At 45.9% G+C, this 18846-nt stretch overlaps 2 protein-coding genes and 1 pseudogene across 2 annotated transcripts in view; 1 reads left to right on the forward strand and 2 right to left on the reverse strand.

Annotated features, from left to right (window-relative positions):
* DLEC1 (DLEC1 cilia and flagella associated protein) overlaps positions 1–18846 on the forward strand; it is a 98907-nt gene that overhangs the window by 3343 nt on the left and 76718 nt on the right. Inside the window, exons 2-4 of the mRNA XM_020914822.2 lie at positions 3003–3201; positions 7506–8346; positions 9343–9493. Of these exons, the coding sequence (XP_020770481.2) occupies positions 7951–8346; positions 9343–9493 (547 nt within the window). The 5' untranslated portion in view covers positions 3003–3201; positions 7506–7950. The remainder of the gene's footprint in view (positions 1–3002; positions 3202–7505; positions 8347–9342; positions 9494–18846) is intronic.
* On the reverse strand, positions 10954–11246 carry LOC110151587 (NADH dehydrogenase [ubiquinone] 1 alpha subcomplex subunit 3 pseudogene; annotated as a pseudogene).
* Positions 17660–18222, reverse strand: LOC139031292 (thymosin beta-4-like). The gene has a single exon (XM_070456140.1). The coding sequence runs from the start codon at positions 18210–18212 to the stop codon at positions 18078–18080; it is 135 nt and encodes a 44-aa protein (XP_070312241.1). The 5' UTR covers positions 18213–18222; the 3' UTR covers positions 17660–18077.

Raw genomic sequence — 18846 nt, forward strand, 5'->3', positions numbered from 1 at the left:
CCGCGCCCGCCCGCGCCCCCGCCCCCTGGGCCCTCCAACCCGCGCCTCTCCCCGCCCCTCCTGGGGTTTGGCTGGGAGGGCAGAGGTGGGGGCCTGGAAGCCCGGCCATCCCTGGCCTAGGCCTGTGGGCGCGTCCCGGACAGAAATAGCCAGATCCCTCTGGCTTCCTCCGCCGCCGCCACCCACAGGCCGCGGGCCCTGTCATTAGCGCCGGCGGCCGGGCCCCACGCCCTGCCTGTGGGCGCTTCGCCGGGTTACAGTGATGCGCGAAAGAATCTGCGTCCTCTTGGGACCGGGACCGCGTAACGTTCGACACCCATCCCTAGCTGGTGCAGAAGGCAGCCTTGGAGTCCAGGCGTCCAGCCGCGGCTCCCCGGATGTCTGCTTTCTCTTCTGCAGAATGGGTGCATTCCGAGTTAGAAGGTCCTCGGAAAGGCATGCCCGGATCTAGTCTGCAGAAGGGTCCCCTTCCCTCTCTCTGGGAAGTTTCAAACCCTGGGAGTGCCTTTGGCGAGGGCTGGGGCAGAAGCCATAAAACTTAAAAGTCGGTAGTTGCAGAGAACTCTCCTTTGAGCCCCTCACACCCCAAATGCCTGGCGATCTGTACAACAAAGTGGGGGACAGAACCTAGGACATCTCCAAGGTTCCTTTTTTGGGTGGCATCCCAAGGGACTGTCTGGACAAGGGGTACCCTTGCCCCTACTCCCACAATCAACTCTTGCAGTCCTGACACACTTTTTATCAAGTACCCTAGAGAACCCCCGAAATCCCAGAATCCTGCTGCCCACCAACTTTTGGGAAATGCCTTGTGAGAGCCCCCAGAAGACCTTCCAGGATGGGGATGGTGATGGTGCTGAGCCCACCAGTGAATCCCCCAGGCTTCCTGGGCAGATGAAGCCAACAGTGAGAGTCTGGCAGAACCAGTTGGACCCCAGCGCCTCCCCCTCCCAGCAGAGGCAGGTCTGGGTGGCCTTGAATACCTCAAGAAGGGATGTAAGCCAGCCAGAGGCCAAGTCGTCCCATCCTGATGATTGAGGCTGGGTCAGGACTTTGGAGAGCCCCCCTCTCTCGGCACGCCTCTCCTGCACAGAGAGGGCTAGCCCTTAATCTGGCACTCTCCCCAAGTGGCCTGCCCTCAGGCCTGTCCAAGCCCTCCTTGCTTTCCCTTCTGCTCAATAACAAGCAAGTCCACACAAAGCCTCCCTTTGGATCCAGCCTGGGGTCAAGGAGGCCGAGGGGTCCTTCTCTGTCCTCACTCTCTCCTCCAGGCCAGGATGCCTGCCTCCAGACCTGCCCTCTGGGGGTCTCCGCTGGCCTTGGGGCAAGTCCTGGGACCTCTGACATCCCCAGAGACCTGCAAGCCCCTCTGCTCAGCAGGTTATGCCTCCCCCAAGCCCTGCTCTTCCCAGGTAGCCACACCACAAAACTTAACACCAGCAGTTGGCTCAGCTTCATCGTAAGCATCATCCCTGTTTATTCATGTCACTTCCCAGCTCCGAGCCCCAAGCCTGAAACCAGGGATTGATCAGTCACCTCTCTCTCTGATGCCCCTGGTGGGGGCTGCAGCCTGGCTTTTCCTTTGCACACAGCAAACCTGTCGCAAGCAGTACCTCTTCTGGCCTCTGGCTCAGGCCAGAGAAGCTGAGACCTCCTCTGGAGCCTGGAGTTGCTGGGCCGGATGGGCATGGCTGACTCAGAGTTGGCACATGCCACCAGGTTCAGTCAGAAAAGAGGGCTGGGCCACGCCCTGCTCAGAGAAGCCAGGCCGTTGCTCTGACCTGTGGGTCAGCAGCTCCCCAAACTCTCCTCTCCTCTCCTCTCCTGCCTGCCCCTCCCTTCTACCAGGGGGAGGCATTCTACTTGATTACTTCTGCTGTGTGTAAGCCTGTTCAGTGTGGGGACTGTGTGTCTGTGTGCAGAGGGGCTGGGGGAGCCAAGCCAGAGGCTTTGCATTGAATTGCAGTTGCTGGAATCTGTTCCCTCTGCCCTAAACAACCAGGGACCTCTGTGGGCCCAGCCCTGGCCACGTGCCCAAATTACCCCCCTAAAATCCAGCTCTCAGTTAGTTACCTCTGCAGGATGCCCTGAGATCCTGGGGACTCATAAGGCTTTTGGCAGGCTCGGAGGGGCCATGCCCGCCCAGAGATGAGTTGTCTAATGGTGGACTTTCAGGCATCTCACACCCCCAGCTGACCTTCCTGTCCCCAATGTGTGTGAGGGTGGGTGTCAGGGGAAGTTTCTGGGATGACTTGGAGACAGGCCAGACCTACAGGCCAGAGCTGGTGCCCACCTTAAGTCACTTCGCTTGGCCCTTCCCTCCAGCTTACCCTGGGGAGGCAAGAGGATTAACCCAAGAATGCCAACTTTCCAGACATGCTTCAGAGCCAGCCCTGCCCAATCCCTCCCCCAGAAACACAAACTTGGATGGGTGAGGTGTGGTGGCAGCAGAGAGAGGCGGGGCGAGAGGAGTGAGGCAGGCCAGAGAAGTAATGGGAACCAAGTCCTGACCGGCCTGCTACGGGCTGCCATTTTTACTCCGGGGAAAATGGGGAGCACTTGGACATTTTCAAGTCAACAAGGCATGTGTTGTGATTCATGTTTTTTAATTTTTATTTAAAAGATTTTAAAATATTTTATTGGAGTATAGTTGATTTACAATGTTGTATTAGTTTCAGGTATTCAGCACGAGTGAATCAATATTACATATACTCTTTGAGTCTTTTCCCATATAAGTCATTACACAGTGCTGAATAGAGTTCCTTGTGCTATCCAGTGGGTCCTTATTAAGTTATCTATTTTATATGTATGTTATTTATATATATATGTAGTGTGTATATGTGAGTCCCAATCTTTTAATTTACCCTGCCCCCACTCCACCTTCCCCTCTGGTAACCATGTTTATTTTTTACATCTGTGATTCTATTCCTGTTTTGTAAATAAGTTCATTTGTACTATTTTTTAAGATTATTTTTTTAAAATTTGTCTTTCTCTCCACCCCACAGCTTGTAGGATCCTAGTTCCCTGACCGGGGATTGAATCTGGGTCCCCTGCAGCAGAAGCGTGGACTCCTAATCACTGGAACTCCAGGGAGGTCCCTGATTCATATTTTAAAAGAATCACTCTGGCTGCTGGTTGGGGAGTATCATGGAGGGACAGGGCTGAAGCAAGGAGGCCAGGGAAGGGGCTCTTGCATTAATTCAGGTGAGAGTGAATGGTGGGTCTGCCTCCAGTGGTGGGGGTGGAGGTCATGAGAAGTGGGAGGAGTCTGGATACATTTTGATGGGTGAGCCAGCAGGACTGAACAGCAGGGGTTGTGAAAAGAAGAGTCGGGGAGGACTCTAGGTTTTTGGCCTGGACCGTTGCAAGCAGGTGGTTCCCAGAAGCTGAAATGGGGAAGGCTGAGGAAGAGCGGGTGCTCTGTTGTGGACGCATTACATTTGAGGGAACTGCAGACAGCCAAGGTGAGATGCCAGGTACAAGATGGATGTACAAGTCTGGAGTTTTAGAGGGGGAGGAGGGCTGGAGCTAAACTCTGGGCTATACTTCAAAGCATGTTGAAAATGCCCATAAGCCTTCACATAGTTCTAACGGGAGCCTCCTCTGGATAATCTTTCTGAGAGGCAATTTGACAATATCTCAAATATTAAAAATATATATGCTTTGGCCAAGCAATTTTATTTTTATAATTTTTTTAAGGTTTGTAGTTTCTTTAAAAAAAAATTTATTTGGCTGCTCTGGGTCTTAGTTGTGGCATGCAGACTCTTAGTTGCAGCCTGTGAGATCTAATTCCCTGACCAGGGATAGAATCTGGGCCCTCTGCCTTGGAGCATGGAGCCTTAGCCACTGGACCACTAGGGAAGTCCTTGGCCAAGAAATTTTAATTCTGTATCATCTGTATATTATATATATAAACATTATATAAGGTAAAGTTCACTAGCAGGGACCTGGTTAAATATAACTTGATATTTCCATTACAGTGTGTTCCCCTGCATCTTTTAAACGTAAAACAAAACAAAACCATCATCTTTGAGTTGCAGTGAAAAAAAGCAAATTGCAGGACAATATGCATAATGTCTAATATCATTGGTGCTTTTTAAAAATTAAAAAAATCTTTATAAACATTTCATTTGTATAGGCAGAAATAATAGTTAGAATGATATAGAAATAACCCAAGTAAAGAGATTGAGAGGAAGATACTTTTTATTTTTTATGTATTATTTGCATTTTTACCATACTGATATATAACTTTTGAAATTCCGAAGTAAAAAAAGAATTTTTATTGATATATAGTTGATTTACAATGTTAATTTCTGCTGTTTAGCAGATCGACTCAGTTATACACATACATTTTTTTTGGTATTCTTTTCCATTATGGTTTTACAGAATATTGAATATCATTCCCTGTGCAATATAGTAGGACCTTGTTATTTATCCATTCTATATATAATAGTCTGCATCTGCTTACCCTAAACTTGCAGTCCATCACTCTCTGACCCTCTCCCCCCTGCCCTGCCCCCCCTTGGCAACCACAGGTCCTTTATGTCTATGAGTCTGTTTCTTTTTCTTAGATAAGTTCATTTGTGTCATATTTTAGAGTCCACATACAAGTGATAATCATATGGTATTTGTCTTTCTCTTCTGACTTTAAAGGTAAAAAACATGTAAAAGGTCAAAGATGTGTGGGAACCCAGAGATGAACAAACACAAATGCTGGTCGGCAGAACAGGTTGTAAAGTGAAGACGGGGGCTCAGGAAGTTCCCTCTGTGCTGGCCAAGTTCTCACCGGCGAGGGGACTGGCGCCTTTTCTACTGGTGCAGGGTTGGGACCATTCAGTTAGTCACAGAGCAAAGAGAAAGTGGTTGCTGGGCACAGTGAAATCAGGAATGAATCCAGCTTATCAGGCAGGGAGCTTCAAGTAGAAGAGTGAGAAGAGGGTGGAGATGGGGAAGCACAGAAGAAAGTGGGGAGTGAGGGAACACAGTGTTTTACTGAGAGGGACCGGGCAGCAGCAAATACTGCTGAAAAGTCAAGGAAGATGAGCACAGAGGACTCACTGCAGCTTTCCTGGGGATCCTGGCCTGGAAGGAGCTTGAGGGGGGCTGAAGCCAGAGGATGGGAAGGTCAGGGAAAAAGGGGAGGCCTCTCTCAGGCTGGGCCAGACTCTCTGTGACCTTCTCTGAGGCTGTTTGGAGGCAGGATGGAGAGGTCAAAGGCAATGGCGAGAATCCATTGTCCTGTCACTCCCAGGGCAGGGAAGGGGGCTGGGGAGACCACCCGGTTTGGGCAGGCCCCCTTCTAACACTAGAACAACAGAGTCCCCACCACCACCCGGATTGTTCTACTAACTCCTTACTGCACACAGAGGGAGGCTCACGTGTTTATGAACAATTGGACCAACCAGCCCATTTGTCTGCGTGCCCTCCACTTCCACCCCTCCCCACACTACCGCTTACTGTAGCTACCAGTCAGCCAGGAGAGGAAGGCCTTAAAAAACAGCCTGCACAGGCCCTGTAGTGGGCTCACGATGTTTGCACAGGCTTGGGGCACATCATGTTGACTTCGTGGCCTCCTCACTCGGGCGAGGGTGCAGCTCCAGGAGAGTGAGAGCAGGATGCTCTCAAGTACACAGCCTAGAACAGGAGCCCTGGCTTCCCAGCTCTGAGGATGGAAGCGATGCCAGAAATTAGAGGTGAAAGAGGCAGGCCCAACCACAAGATCCGGAAGTAGCCCACATACGTGGGCAAGCATCCTGGGCCTCATCGCAGGAAGTGGGTTTCAGGCTGTAGGACACATAGACTCATCCCAGTAGTAAGAAGAGGACGGTTGTACCACCTGTGAGCAGCAGTCGTGCCATGGCGAGGATGAGTCACTGTGATGTCAAAGCTGCTGCCCTGACAAGTGCAGGCCTCTCCTCGCCGCCTCAGTGGATATCGCATCACCCACAGGATGGGTGGGAGTCGTCCTTGGCCCCTTTTCTCTGTCACTCCCGTTACACCCATCCATGAGTCTTCTCAAGTCCATCTTTTAGCTCCATCTCCAGTCTGTTCCTCTCACCTGAATCCCAGCATCCTTCCCCTCTTTCCTGACCCCAGTGGGAGTTTCCTGACTGAGCTCCCTGATGCCTCCCGTTTCCACCAATCTTTTGTTTCATAGCAACCAGAGTGATCTCAGTACAACATACAGCTGACCACCACATCCCCAGCTTCAGACCCTTGATGCCCTCCTAATGTCCTCAGAATAAAGTTTAAATTCCCTAATGTTGCTTGCAAACCCATTTATGATCTGGCCTTTGCCTAGGAGTTTTCCTCCACCCTCCATTTCCACCCATAGTGGGGCCCTCTCCTGGTTTTAGCTCAATAGGGTCTTTCTACATGGTGTACCCTTTTTCCTTCTCTCCTGGCTTACTCCTACTTGTTTACTTTTTCACTGAAAAAATTGAAGTATAACTTACATACAGTAAAATTTACCCTTTTTGGTGAATAGTTCCATCCCCCCAAGAAATTCCCTCATTCTCCTTGGAGCCAACATTAGCTCCCATCACCAACTCTTGATAAACACTGATGTGTTTTCTGGCTTGCATTTTCTATAAATGGGTATCCTATAAGTGGACTCATTCAGTATATATGTGTAGCCTTTTTGAGAATGGTTTCTTTTACTCAGCATAATGAATTTGACATTCTTCTATGCTGTCATGTGTATCTCTAGTCTGTTTCCTATTTGTTGTTGAGAGTATTCCATTGCATAGGTGTACAACAATTTATTTTTTTTTCACCAGTAGAAAGAACATTTGGTTTTTTCTCACTTTTTGGAGATCATGAATATAGCTGCTATAAACATCTTCGTACAGGGTTTTGTAGGCACAAACTTTCTCATTTCATTTGGAAAAACACCTAGTTGTGTGGGACTGCTGTGTTACTTTATAAGACACTGCCAAACTGTTTTTCAAAGTTGCTATACTAGTTTATAGGCTTCCTGGTAGCTCAGCTGGTAAAGAATCCACCTGCAATGCAGGAGATCCCAGTTTGATTTCTGGGTGGGGGAGAGCCCCTGGAGAAGGGATAGGCTACCCACTCCAGTATTCTTGGGCTTCCTTAGTGGCTCAGATGGTAAAGAATCAGGCTGCAATATGGGAAACCTGGGTTCAGTCACTAGGTGGGGAAGATCTGGAGGAGGGCATGGCAACCCACTCCAGTATTCTTGCCCAGAGACTCCCCATGAACAGAGGGCCTGGCGGGCTACAGTCCTTGGAGTTGCAAAAAGTCAGACATGCCTGAGCGACCATGCACAGCACAGCATACTAGTTTGCATTCCTGTCACAGGATATGAGACATTGAGTTGCCTCACCAGCACTCAGCTGGTTTGTTCACCTGTTTGTTCATTCAATTTCTTGACATTCTACTAAGCCCGTAGAGGTACTGCATTGGAGGCTTTTTTAAGTTCTTTATTGAATTTGTTACAGTATTGTTTCTGTTTTGATTTTTTTTTTTTTTTTTTTGGCTGCCAGGCATGGGGGATCTTAGCTCCCAGACCAGGGATCCAATCTGCACACCCAGCATTGGAAGGCGAAGTCTTAAGCACTGGACTGCCAGGGAAGTCCCTGCATTGCAGTTTTTAATTTACACTTCCTTGATCCTCACTCTTCTAAATCTCTGCTTGTCGTTCACTTCTACCCAAAACCCACGACTATACTTGCTTTCTCTGTAGACTAATTACTTTCCTGTCCTTTCTGGTTCATGACAAAATAGAGACGCCTTGCAACCAGAAGGACCTGGCTGCGTCAATTAACCCTTTCTCTGTTGGTCTTCACACTAAGCTAATCTTAGTAAAGGCGACACCGCTGTGCGCATACTTGAGGATGACGGCTCCATGGCACCCTCCAATAGACGCAAAGCGGAAGAGGCAGGCCGGAAGTGGAAGTGCGGCAGGGAGTTAGCGGCGTCTCAGTTGCCATGGAGACTGGAAAGCCAGAGAGGCTGCTGGCTGAGTCTGGATCCTACGCTTTCGCGGGGGCAACGTGGACGCCCCCCCCGCGTCTGTCCCGGATCCGCAGCCCCAGCCAGTCCGCCTGGCTGTCCTCCCTCGCCTATTCCGAGTCCTTCCACCATGGCTTCGGGGGTCGGCGCCGCCTCGTCTCGCAGCTCTCGCTCCCGCCGCTCCCCGAGCCGCAACTGCTGCGCTTGCGCCCCACCTCTCTGCTCACCCAAGACATCTCCTACTTGCTCACCGGCGTCTTCCGCAACTTGTACACCGCTGAGGTAATAGGGGAGGAGGTGAGCTCGAGTTTGATCAAGGCCCGCGGCAGCGAGGATGCGCGGCACGAAGAGTTCGTGGACCAGCTGCAGCAGGTAACAGGGTACCGCGCCCCGCTCGCTTCTCCGCGTGCTCACCCAGGGGATGGCGGCGTCGCGTCTGCGGCTGTGCTGGGGACTCAGGGCGCTTCTCAGCCACCCGGCAAGTGTCAGCCCCTGTCGGGTGCAGCGGCTGTTCCAGGCACGGGGTACGCAGCTGGGAAAGAGCAGACCAAGTCCGTTCCGCCGTATATCCTACATTGTAGTGGAAGGACGCTATACACGCTCTCAGGCAAATCTCTACTCACATAAGGTGTATAACTGTAGCACCTATCTCTCTTCACATCTCTACACACACAATTGCATATATAAGTGAAACAGCAGAAAGCAGAATAGTTGTTTCCTGGAGATGATAAAGCTAAAAGTCACGTCCGCTCTGGGGTGCCTGCCTTTGTCCCACAAACCGCAATCTTAACCGAGAGGCATGCATGACCAGATTTTAGGAAACATGCCCAGTCTCTGGAACAGCGTCTCTTCTTATCTGTATAAGGAGGAAAGCAGCTGTCCTGAGTCCTTTCTGATAAGGCTGACTGCTGGCCACGCTGCCCACGACTTTCTCGGAGGAGTCTCAGCTGAATGCTTTCAAGCAGCTGAGGTGAATTCTGAAGGGGTCGACAGCTGGAGGCTTTCACTTCACTATGCTCCCTGCAGCCAGGTAGCAAGTCATTCTGTCCTGAGTGACACAACCCTCTGTCTACCGCAGGTGGTGTGTTAACTTGCATTTGGTATTTCAGAGTTCAGATGACAGACGTCTTTACTGAGAAGTCAGGAGACAGGATTTGAGACTTGGCACTGTTCCTGACTTTACTGTAAAAAGCTATAAGCCATTTGCCTCCGTGGGTCTGAGAGTTCAGATCTGTCTGTTTAGACCAGGTGGTCTCTGCAGTTCTGTGACTGTTCTGTGCTTCATGGGAAACAATGCTGCTCGGGGGAGGCTGAGTAAAGCTGTGTCGTCTCACTGTATTTTTGTGCATCTGATCACCCACCTGCCAGATTCGGGAGCTCTATAAGCAGCGGCTGGATGAAGTTGAAATGTTGGAGAGACACATCATTCAGGCCAATGCACGGGCTCTTGCGGAGAAAGAGCGGGCCATGCACCAGGCCAAAGTACAGTTCCTTGAGCCCTTTATCAAGATGCCTCCAGGTGTGTATGAGCTGCTCTAGGCCCTTCACCCTAACCCCCCAGCTGTTAATATATTACTGTATTACCCCATTCGTCTTTTTCAAAGACTAATGGACATCATGAAAATTAAAACCTGTGCATCAAAAGGCTCTTACCAACAAAGTAAAAATGCAACCCACAGAACCTCTCTAGTCTTTTTCAAAATGTTTGGAGAGTGAGTTGCACCTGTGTTGTTTCATTATCACAACACGCCAGTGTGCATGTCTCCAGCGCAGGGACTCTCACCTACATAACCAGCACACAACCCGCTAAGCCAGGGAGTCAGCACTGAGGCAGTGTTATCCTCCAGTTCACAGATGGCCCGCAGGTTTTACCTGCTTCCCCACAGCATCCATTTCTCTCTGTGGTCTAGCATCCTGTCTAGGAAGCCGTGTTGCATGCCACTGTCTTGTCTCATTTTTAGACTTTTCACCTGGGACATTTCTTTGAACGTTTCCTGTCTTTCATGTTCTTGACCATTGAGTTTTACCCCAGGCTTTAAAAATTGTGGTAAAATGCACATAACACAAAATTTACCCTCTTAACTATTTTTAAGAGTACAGTTCAGCGGTATTAAATACATTCATTATACAAACATCATCACCATCCATCTCCATAACTCTTTTTCATCTCACACAACTGATATGCCCATTAAAAATACCTTCACAGTCCCTCCATCCCTCCAGCCCCTGGCAACCACCATTCTACTTTCTGTCTGTATAATTTTGACTACTTTAAGTAGTATTCAAATAAGTGGAATCATGCAGTGTTTGTCTTTTTAAGGCTAGCGTGTTTCACTTAGTGTAATGCCCTCAAGGTTCATCCATATTGTAGCCTGTGTCAGAATTTCCTTCCTTCATATGTTATATAATATTGTGTTTATATATGCATTTTGCTTATCCATTCATCAGTTGATGAACTCTCGGGTTGCTTCCAGGTGTTAGCTGTTATGAATAATGCTGAACATGGACGTACAAAAAGCTCTTTGAGATCCCGCTTTCAGTTCTTTGGTTTTGTGTCTAGAAGAGGAATTGTTAGATCATATAGTAGTACTATTCTAATTTTTTGAGGAACCACCATACTGGTTTTCACAGTGCCTGTACCATTTTTACTTTCCCACCAACAGTAAACAAGGATTCCCATTTCTCCATATCCTCACCAACACTTATTTTCTAGTTTTTTGATGGGGGTGGGTGTGGGGTTGTGTGTGTGGGGAGGGTGGTGTAGCCATCCTGATGGGTGTGAGGGGGTACCGCATTGTGGTTTTAATTTTGCATTTCCCTGATGATGAGTGATTTTGAGTATCTTTTCATGTGAAGATACCATTTGGGTATCTTCTTTGGAGAAATGTCTTTTCAAGCCCATTTTTTTGGAGGGGGGGTAGTTTCACATATTTATTGGGAGCCATCGGGGAGGGGACCTCTCTCCGTCAACGGAGGAGCTCATAGTTTCTTCAGCCACTCCAGGCTTGGGCCCCAGGGGTCCTGAGGGTAGCTGGGCATGTTCTATCGTCTCAGAGGGGCACTGGGTACTTGTAGGGTATGGCCCAGTTGATCATGACCGAGTACTTGGTGTTGGGGCTGAGTGTGGGCAGAATTACAGGCAGGCCCCCACTGGTGAAGGATGCCCCCAGCACCAGTTCCTTGGCACAGACATTCTTGAGGAAGACTGTGATTCTTTCGGCCACCCTGATCTTAGCGGCAGTGAGGGCGGGCAGAACACTCCTCAAGCCCATTCTTAATCCATCATATTGTTGTTGAGTTTTAGGAATTCTCTGTATATCCTGGTTATTAATCCCTTACCAGATATGTGATTTGAAAATATTTCTCTTGTTCTGTGGGTTGCGTTTTTCCTCTGATGCACAACTTTTAATTTTCATGAAGTCCAGTTTGTTGATTTTTCTTTTGTTCTCTGTGCCTTTGGTGTTGTAGCTAAGAAACCATTGCGAAATGCAGTGTTGTGAAGTTTTGGCCCTGTGTTTTCTCCTAGAGTTTATTAGGTCTTGGTCTTGGATTTTAGGTCTTGGATTTAAGGTCTTTGATTAATTTTGAGTTGCATAGTGTTAAAAAGGATCCAACTTCATTCTTATACATAAACATGTCCAGTTTTCCTGGCATCGTTTGTTGAAAAGCCTGTCCTTTTCCTATTGATTGGCCTTGACACCACTGTCAAAAATCATTTGACCTTATGTGTGAAGGTTTCTTTCTGGGTTTTCTATTCTATTCCATTGGTTTCTGTGTCCACTTATGCTAGTACTACATTCTTATTGCTGTAGCTTTCTTGTAAGTTTTGAGATCAGCAATTGTAGGTCCTTCAGCTTTGATTGTTTAAGATTGTTTTGACTATTGGATAGTCCTTGAGATTCCATAATAGATTTTAGGATGGGTTTTACTGTTTCTGTCATAAAAAATGTCATTGGGATTTTGATAGAGATTTCATTGAATCTATATTTCGCTTTGGGTAGTACTGACACTTTTTAAAGAATATTTTGGCTATGCTGGGTCTTTGTCCTGGCGCTCAGGCTCTTCGTTGCTGTGCACCGACTTTGTCTAGCTTCGGCGAACAGAGGCTGCTCTCTAATTGTAGAGAGGCTTCTTGCATGGGCTTCTCCTTGCAGGGGCTTCTCTTGTTGCTAGTGCAGGAACTCTAGAGCGCCGGCTCAGCAGTTGTGACGCATGGGCTTAGTTGCCCAGTGGCATGTGGAAGCTTCCCAGAGGGGGAGTCGAACCCGTGTCCCCTGCATTGGCAGATGGATTCTCAAGCACTAGGGAAGTCCCAATATCGGCGTTTTTAACAATATGAAGTCTTCTAATCCATGAACATGGAATGTATTTCTGTTTATGTCCTCTTTCATTTGTTTTCAGCAGTGTTTTGTATTTTTTATTATGTAAGTCTTTGATCTCCAGGGTTAATTCTCAAGTATTGTGTCCTTTTTGGTGCTCTTGGGAATGGAATTGTTTTCATAATTTCCTTTTCAGATGGTTCATTTTCGTGTGTAAAAATGCATCGGATTTTTGTGTGCTCACTTTATGTCCTGCTACTTTGCTGAATTCACTTATTAGTTCTAAGAGAGGTTTTTTGTGTGTATGAAATCTTTAATGTTTTCTGCGTGTGTGCATGCTCAGTCCATGTCTGACTCTTTGCGACCCTATGGACTGTAGCCCACCAGGCTCCTCTGTCTTTGGGATTCTCCAGGCAAGAATGCTGGAATGGGAGACTTCCTTGGTAGTCCAGTGGTTAAGACTCCAGGCTTGCAATGCAGGGGCCCCTGGGTTCGATCCCTGGTTAGAGAACTAGATCCCACATGATGCAACTACTGTGTGCTGCAATGAAGACTGAAGATCAGACCTGGCACAGCCAAATAAAAATGAATTTTAAAAAAATAAGAATACTGGAGTAGGTTGCCTGCCCTCCTCCAGGGGATCTTTCTGACCCAGGGATCAAACTTGTGTTTCCTGCATTATAGGCAGATTCTTTACTTCTGAGCCACTGGAGAATCCCACTGTTTTCAACTTATAAGATCATATCACCCACAAACAATAATAATTTTACTTCTTCCTTTCCAGTTTGGATGCCTTTTAATTATTGCCTAGTTGCTCTGATTAGAACTTCTAGTATTATGTTTACTACTAATGGTGAAAGTAGGCATTCCTGCCTTGTTCCTGATCTTAGAGGAAAAGCTTTAAGTCTTTCACCACTGAGGATGACATTCGCTATGGGTTTTCATCCATGATTTTCATTATGTTGAAATAGTTTCTGGTTGTCCCTAGTTCTTTGTGTTTATTTTTTTAATCATGAAAGGATGCTGAAGTTTTTCAAACAATTTTCTGTATCAGTTGAGGTGATCATGGGACTCTTTTCCCCTTTATTCTGTTACTGTGGTGTATTACATTGATTGAGTTTTATATGTTGAACCATCCTTGCATCACAGGAATAGATCACACTTGATGATGGTGAACTATCCTTTCAGTATGTTGCTGATATTTTGTGAGGATTTTTGCATCGGTATTCATAATGGATGTGGTCTTCTTGTAGTGTCTTTATCTGGCTTTATATCAGGGTAATGCTGGCCTCTTGAATGAGATAAGAAGTGTTCCCTCCTCTTCAGTTTTTTTGTGAAAAAGTTGAGGATTGATATTAATTCTTTAAATGCACTTGAGAAGAATGTGTATGCCATTATTGTTCGGTAGAGTGTTCTATATGTCCATTAGATCTAGTTACTCTATTGGGTTGTTTAAATCCTCTGTTTCATTACTTGTCTTTTGCCTGGTTCTTCTTTCTATTACTATAAATGGGTACTGAAGTGTCCAACTAGTATTATTGTAGAACTATCTATTTCTTCCATCAGATCTGTCATTTTTTACTTCATTATTTTGATGATCTGTCATGAGATGTGTAAATGTTTATGCTTATTATATCTTCTTTCTCTATTGAATCTTTTATTGATATGTAATGTCCTTCTTTGCTTCTTGTAACCTTTTTTTATTTAAAAAGTCTTTTTTTCCTCTATTAGTATAGCCACTTCCTCTCTTGATTACTATTTGCATGGAAATCTTTTTTCATCTTTTCATTTCCAATCTATTTGAGTCATTGGATCTAAAGTGAGTCTCCTGTAGACAGCAGTCTATTTGGATCATGTATTTTTGTCTATTCTGCCAATTTTTGTCTTTTGACTGGAGAGTTGAATCCATGTACATTTAAAGTGAAAGAAAGTGATAGTCACTCAGTCGTGTCCAACTCTTTGCAACCCCATGAACTGTAGCCCACCAGTTTCCTCTGCCCATGGAATTCTCCAGGCAAGAAAACTGGAATGGGTTGCCATTTTCTCCTCCAGGGATCTTCCCAAACCAGGGATCGAACCTGGGTCTCCTGCCCTGCCTGCATATTCTTTACCATCTGAGCCACCAGGGAAGGCCAAATTACATTTAAAGTAATTACTCAAAAAAAAAAAAAATTACTCATAAGGAGGAACTTCTGTCACTTTGGTATTGTTTGGTCTTGTATCTCTTTTGTCCCTCATCTCCTGCATTAGTTCAGTTCAGTCATTCAGTCATGTCCAACTCTTTGTGACCCCATGGACTGCAGCACGCCAGGCCTCCCTGTCCATCACCAACTCCCGGAATTTACTCAGACTCATGTCCATTGAGTCGGTGATGCCATCCAGCCATCTCATCCTCTGTCGTCCCCTTCTCCTCCTGCCCTCAGTCTTTCCCAACATCAGGGTCTTCTCAAATGAGTCAGCTCTTCGCATTCAGGTGGCCAAAGTATTGAAATTTCAGCTTCAGCATCAGTCCTTCCAGTGAATAGTCAGGACTGATCTCCTTGCAGCAATCCAAGGGACTCTCAAGAGTCTTCTCCAACACCACAGTTCAGAAGCATCAATTCTTCAGTGTTGCTGTCTTATTTTGTGTTGAGTCAGTTTTTGTAGTGAAATGTTTAAATTTCCTTTTTTAACTTTGAGTATATCCCACAGCTGTTTTCTTTGTGGCTGCCTTAGGGATTACATTTAAAAGCCCCAAATTATAACATTCTCATTTGAATTTATACCAGCTTAACTTCAATAAATACAAAATTCTTTGTTTCTTTACATCTCCATCCCCACCCCTTTTGGTTGTTGATGTCACAGAATTACATCTTTATACGTTGTGTGCCCAGAAGTACCAACTAATCCATTAGTCTTGTAAATTGTGTAGAAAATAAAGACTTGGAGCTATAAACCAAAGTCACTATAATGCTGACTTTTATGATACTAGCTTAATATAATAGTAACTTTTGGGGGCTTCCCAAGTGGCACGAGAGGTAAAGAACCTGCCTGCCACTGCAGGAGACCTGGGAGACTCAGGCTCAGTCTCTGGGTTGGGGAGGCACGCTGGAGGAGGGAGGGCGTGGAGACCTGCTCCAGCATTCTTGCCTGGAGCGTCCCATGGACAGAGGAGCCTGGCGGGGCACAGTCCATGGGCTGTAGTCACAGAGTCATGACTGAAGCAACTTAGCACATAACTTTGAACTTGTTTTTTTGTTTTAGCTTTAATAGTTTTTTTTTCCCCTTCAAATGTATTAGTCTTTTAAATCATGTAGAAAATTTTTATGATTATCCATGTATTTACCTTTATTGACATCTTTATTTCTTCATGTGGCTTGGAGTTACTGTGTAGTGTCCTTTCATTTCACATTACAGCACTCCTTTGAGCATTGCAGGTCAGGTCTAGTGGTAACAAACACCCTCAGCTTCTGTTTATCAGGAAATGTCTTAATTTCTCTATCCGTTTGAAGGACAGTTTTTACTGGATATAGGATTCTTGGTTAATAGTTTCTCCTTTTAGCACTTTGAATATATTGACCCACTGCCTTCTGGCTTCCAAAATTTCTGTCGAAAAATCTACTGACAACTTTATTGAGGATCTTTGAATGTGATGAGTCACTACTGTCTTGCTACTTTCAAGATTCTCTCTTTGTCTTTCAAATGTTTAATTATAGCGTGTCAATAAGAGTCTTTGAGTTCATCTGATAATTCATGAGCTTCTTGGATGTTTATATTCATGTATTTCATTAAATCTGGGACCTTTTCAGCCACTATTTCTTTAGATACATCCTCTCTGCCCCCCTTTCCCTTTCTCTTCCTTCTGGGACTCCCACAGTGTGTGTTACTCACTTGCTGGTGTCCCACAGGCCTCTTAGGCTCTCTTTGCTTTTCTTCAGTAGTTTTTCCTTTGACTCAGTAATTTCCTTTTTTTTTTATATCTTCAGGTTCACTGATTCTCTCTTATGCCTGCTCAGATATGCTTTTGAATCCCTTTAATAATTCATTTTTCATTTCAGTTAGTGATCTTTTCAGTTCCAACATGTCTTTCTACCTTCCGTATAGGTTTTCTGTCTGTTGATATTTACGTGTTTTTGTACATCATTTTCTTGATATTCTCCACATGTTCTTTTATTAATAGCTCTATGAGCATCTTCAAGACAGTTGTTCTAAGCCTTCGCCTAGTATAACTGCAGTCGGGTCTTTTTCAAGGACAGTTGCTGTTGATTTAATTTTTTCCTTTGAATGGGCCATACTTTCCCATTTCTTTGTATGTTTTTTATTTTTTTTGTTGTTAGATAACTGGACATTTGAATCTAATAATCATGTGACTTTAGAAATCAGCTTCTCCCCCTTCCACACAGCTTGCTGGTTATCTTGTAATTGTTTTTGGTTTTGTTCGTTAGTTATTGTCAGCTGTCTGTGCTGAGGTTCAGCCTGAGCTATAATCTGAAGGTTCTTTTCTGAACCCTTCCCTGAGTGTATGTGGTCATGTTCTGATCTCTCCCTGATCTGCAGTTGTTTTTGAGTGTCTCAGTCTTTAATATCTGGCTTTCAAAAGAGGGAAAAGAGAAAGATGAAGGAGGGGGGGTGCTAGCCATGTGAATTCCCTAGAAGTCACTCCCACCTGGAGGAGGCGGGGCATGCCCCAGTGTGGGAGGTGCTTCTTCAGGCCTGCGCCTCTGTGGTCACAGTCAGAGCACAGATCCCAGGTGTTTGGAGGACAGCATCTCTTTGGGTCACCCTCGCTGTCACGGGTTGTGTGTGGGTTGCCCCAGAAACACATGCCCAGGTGCCTGCCTGGGACGGAGGGTGAGGGGCAGGTAGCTGCTCCTATGCTAAGTCCACTGCAACTGTCTCTCCAGGCCTCCCCCTGGAAGTGCAAGCCTTCGATAGATGCCATGTTCAGTTAGGCTGATTCTGCTAGTGCAGCTTGCGCCTGGGTGGGGAGACAGAGTGCTTGTGCTTTGTACGCCCGTTTTTCCAGGATCCTCTCTTTTGACAGTTTTTTTTTTTTTTTCAATTAGTTATTTTGGCTGTGCCTGATCTTAGTTGCAGCATGTGGGATCTAATTCCCTGACCAGGGATCGAACGCTGGCCCCTTGCGTCGGGCGCTCAGAGTGTTAGCCATTGGACCACCAGGGAAGTCCCTCCTGACAGTTCTTGAGAAGCCTTTCACTCTGTAAGGCGGTTCTGATGTTTCCTTGTGACCAAACTCCCATTCATGCTTGGCAGCAGCACCATACATGATGCTGGTTGCCCCAGCCCTCACTGCCGCACATCAGGAGGCACAACTGATGTTAGCCCTGATCACCTGGTCACCTTCGTGTCTCCGCATTAAATTCTTTTTTTTTTTTCAGGTTTTAAAACTTTTTATTTGCATATTAAAAAAATTGTGCATTCCAATAATTAAAATCATTTGAACAACAACCAAAAAAATGGCACTCTGATTAAACTGCATTTTACAGCCCGCAGAACACCTTGGACCAGCTTTTTACTCTAGATTTCACTGTCGTCCCACCCAGCTTCCTCCTTCACCAACATGCAAGTTCTTTTCCTTCCCTGCCAGCCGAATAGGCAGATGGGAGAGGCAGGCGCGGCCTACGTTGTCAGTAGTTCTCCATTCTTTGATGTGAAAAGGGGTAGCACAGTCATTTAAACTTGATCCAACCTCTTTGCATCTTACAAAGTTAAACAGCTAAAAGAAATAAAATAAGAAGGCAATGCTTGTGAAATGTACAGTACATACTGGTGGCGCATGCTTCATTACGACTCGCCTGCTTGCTTCTCCTGTTCAATTGTTTCTTTCGAAGGCAGTGGGTTTTTCTCTTGCATTTCCGTTTTCTTCAATTTCGACTTATTGAACTTCTCAATCTCAGCCATATCGGGCTTGTCAGACATTGTTGCAGAGGGAGCGAGCTGTGAGTGAGGGAAGTCTGGTCTGCGCTGCGTTAAATTCTACATGTTAGGTTGTAACTGACTCGTGTTTTGTGGAGAGGTATTCTCAGATTTGACCAGTATGTTTTTTCCTCATCAAATCCCCACACCAGCAACCAGTGCTAAGAACTCTTTTCAGTCTACCATCTCTCTGATACTTTGTAAATTTTTTTGTCAGAGAAATTGGGTCATTTTTTCTATACATTTGTCTGTAGTCTGGATTTTGGTGATTTCACCATTGTGGTATCATTTAACCTGTTCTTATGATCCCTGTATTCCTTGCAGTTCACTAGTTATTTCTAGAGACTTTATGAGATTTAAGTTCAACTTTTGAGAGGAGAAGGGTATAGAGACCAATTCATAGATGGTGCTGTGTGCTCCCTTCATGAGATGCATGGTGTTTGATATCTCTTGTTTTCATGATGCTGCCAGTTTTTGCCTAGATATATTGTTTCATTAGGGGTTACAAATTATAATGCTAATGGTACTGAAATACTTCTGTAAAGAGAAAGTTCTCTGTGATGACTCTGATTACCCCAGGATAGGAGCAGAATTAATTCTTTCCCTTTATCTGCCAGTTTTTAAATTAATGAGTTGG

This window comes from Odocoileus virginianus, chromosome 26 (assembly GCF_023699985.2).
Source record: "Odocoileus virginianus isolate 20LAN1187 ecotype Illinois chromosome 26, Ovbor_1.2, whole genome shotgun sequence".
Classification (NCBI taxonomy): Eukaryota; Metazoa; Chordata; class Mammalia; order Artiodactyla; family Cervidae; genus Odocoileus; species Odocoileus virginianus.

Bases quoted from the DNA above. Each gene is read 5' to 3' on its own strand.
- LOC139031292 (XM_070456140.1), bottom strand. From the start codon at position 18,212: ATGTCTGACAAGCCCGATATGGCTGAGATTGAGAAGTTCAATAAGTCG.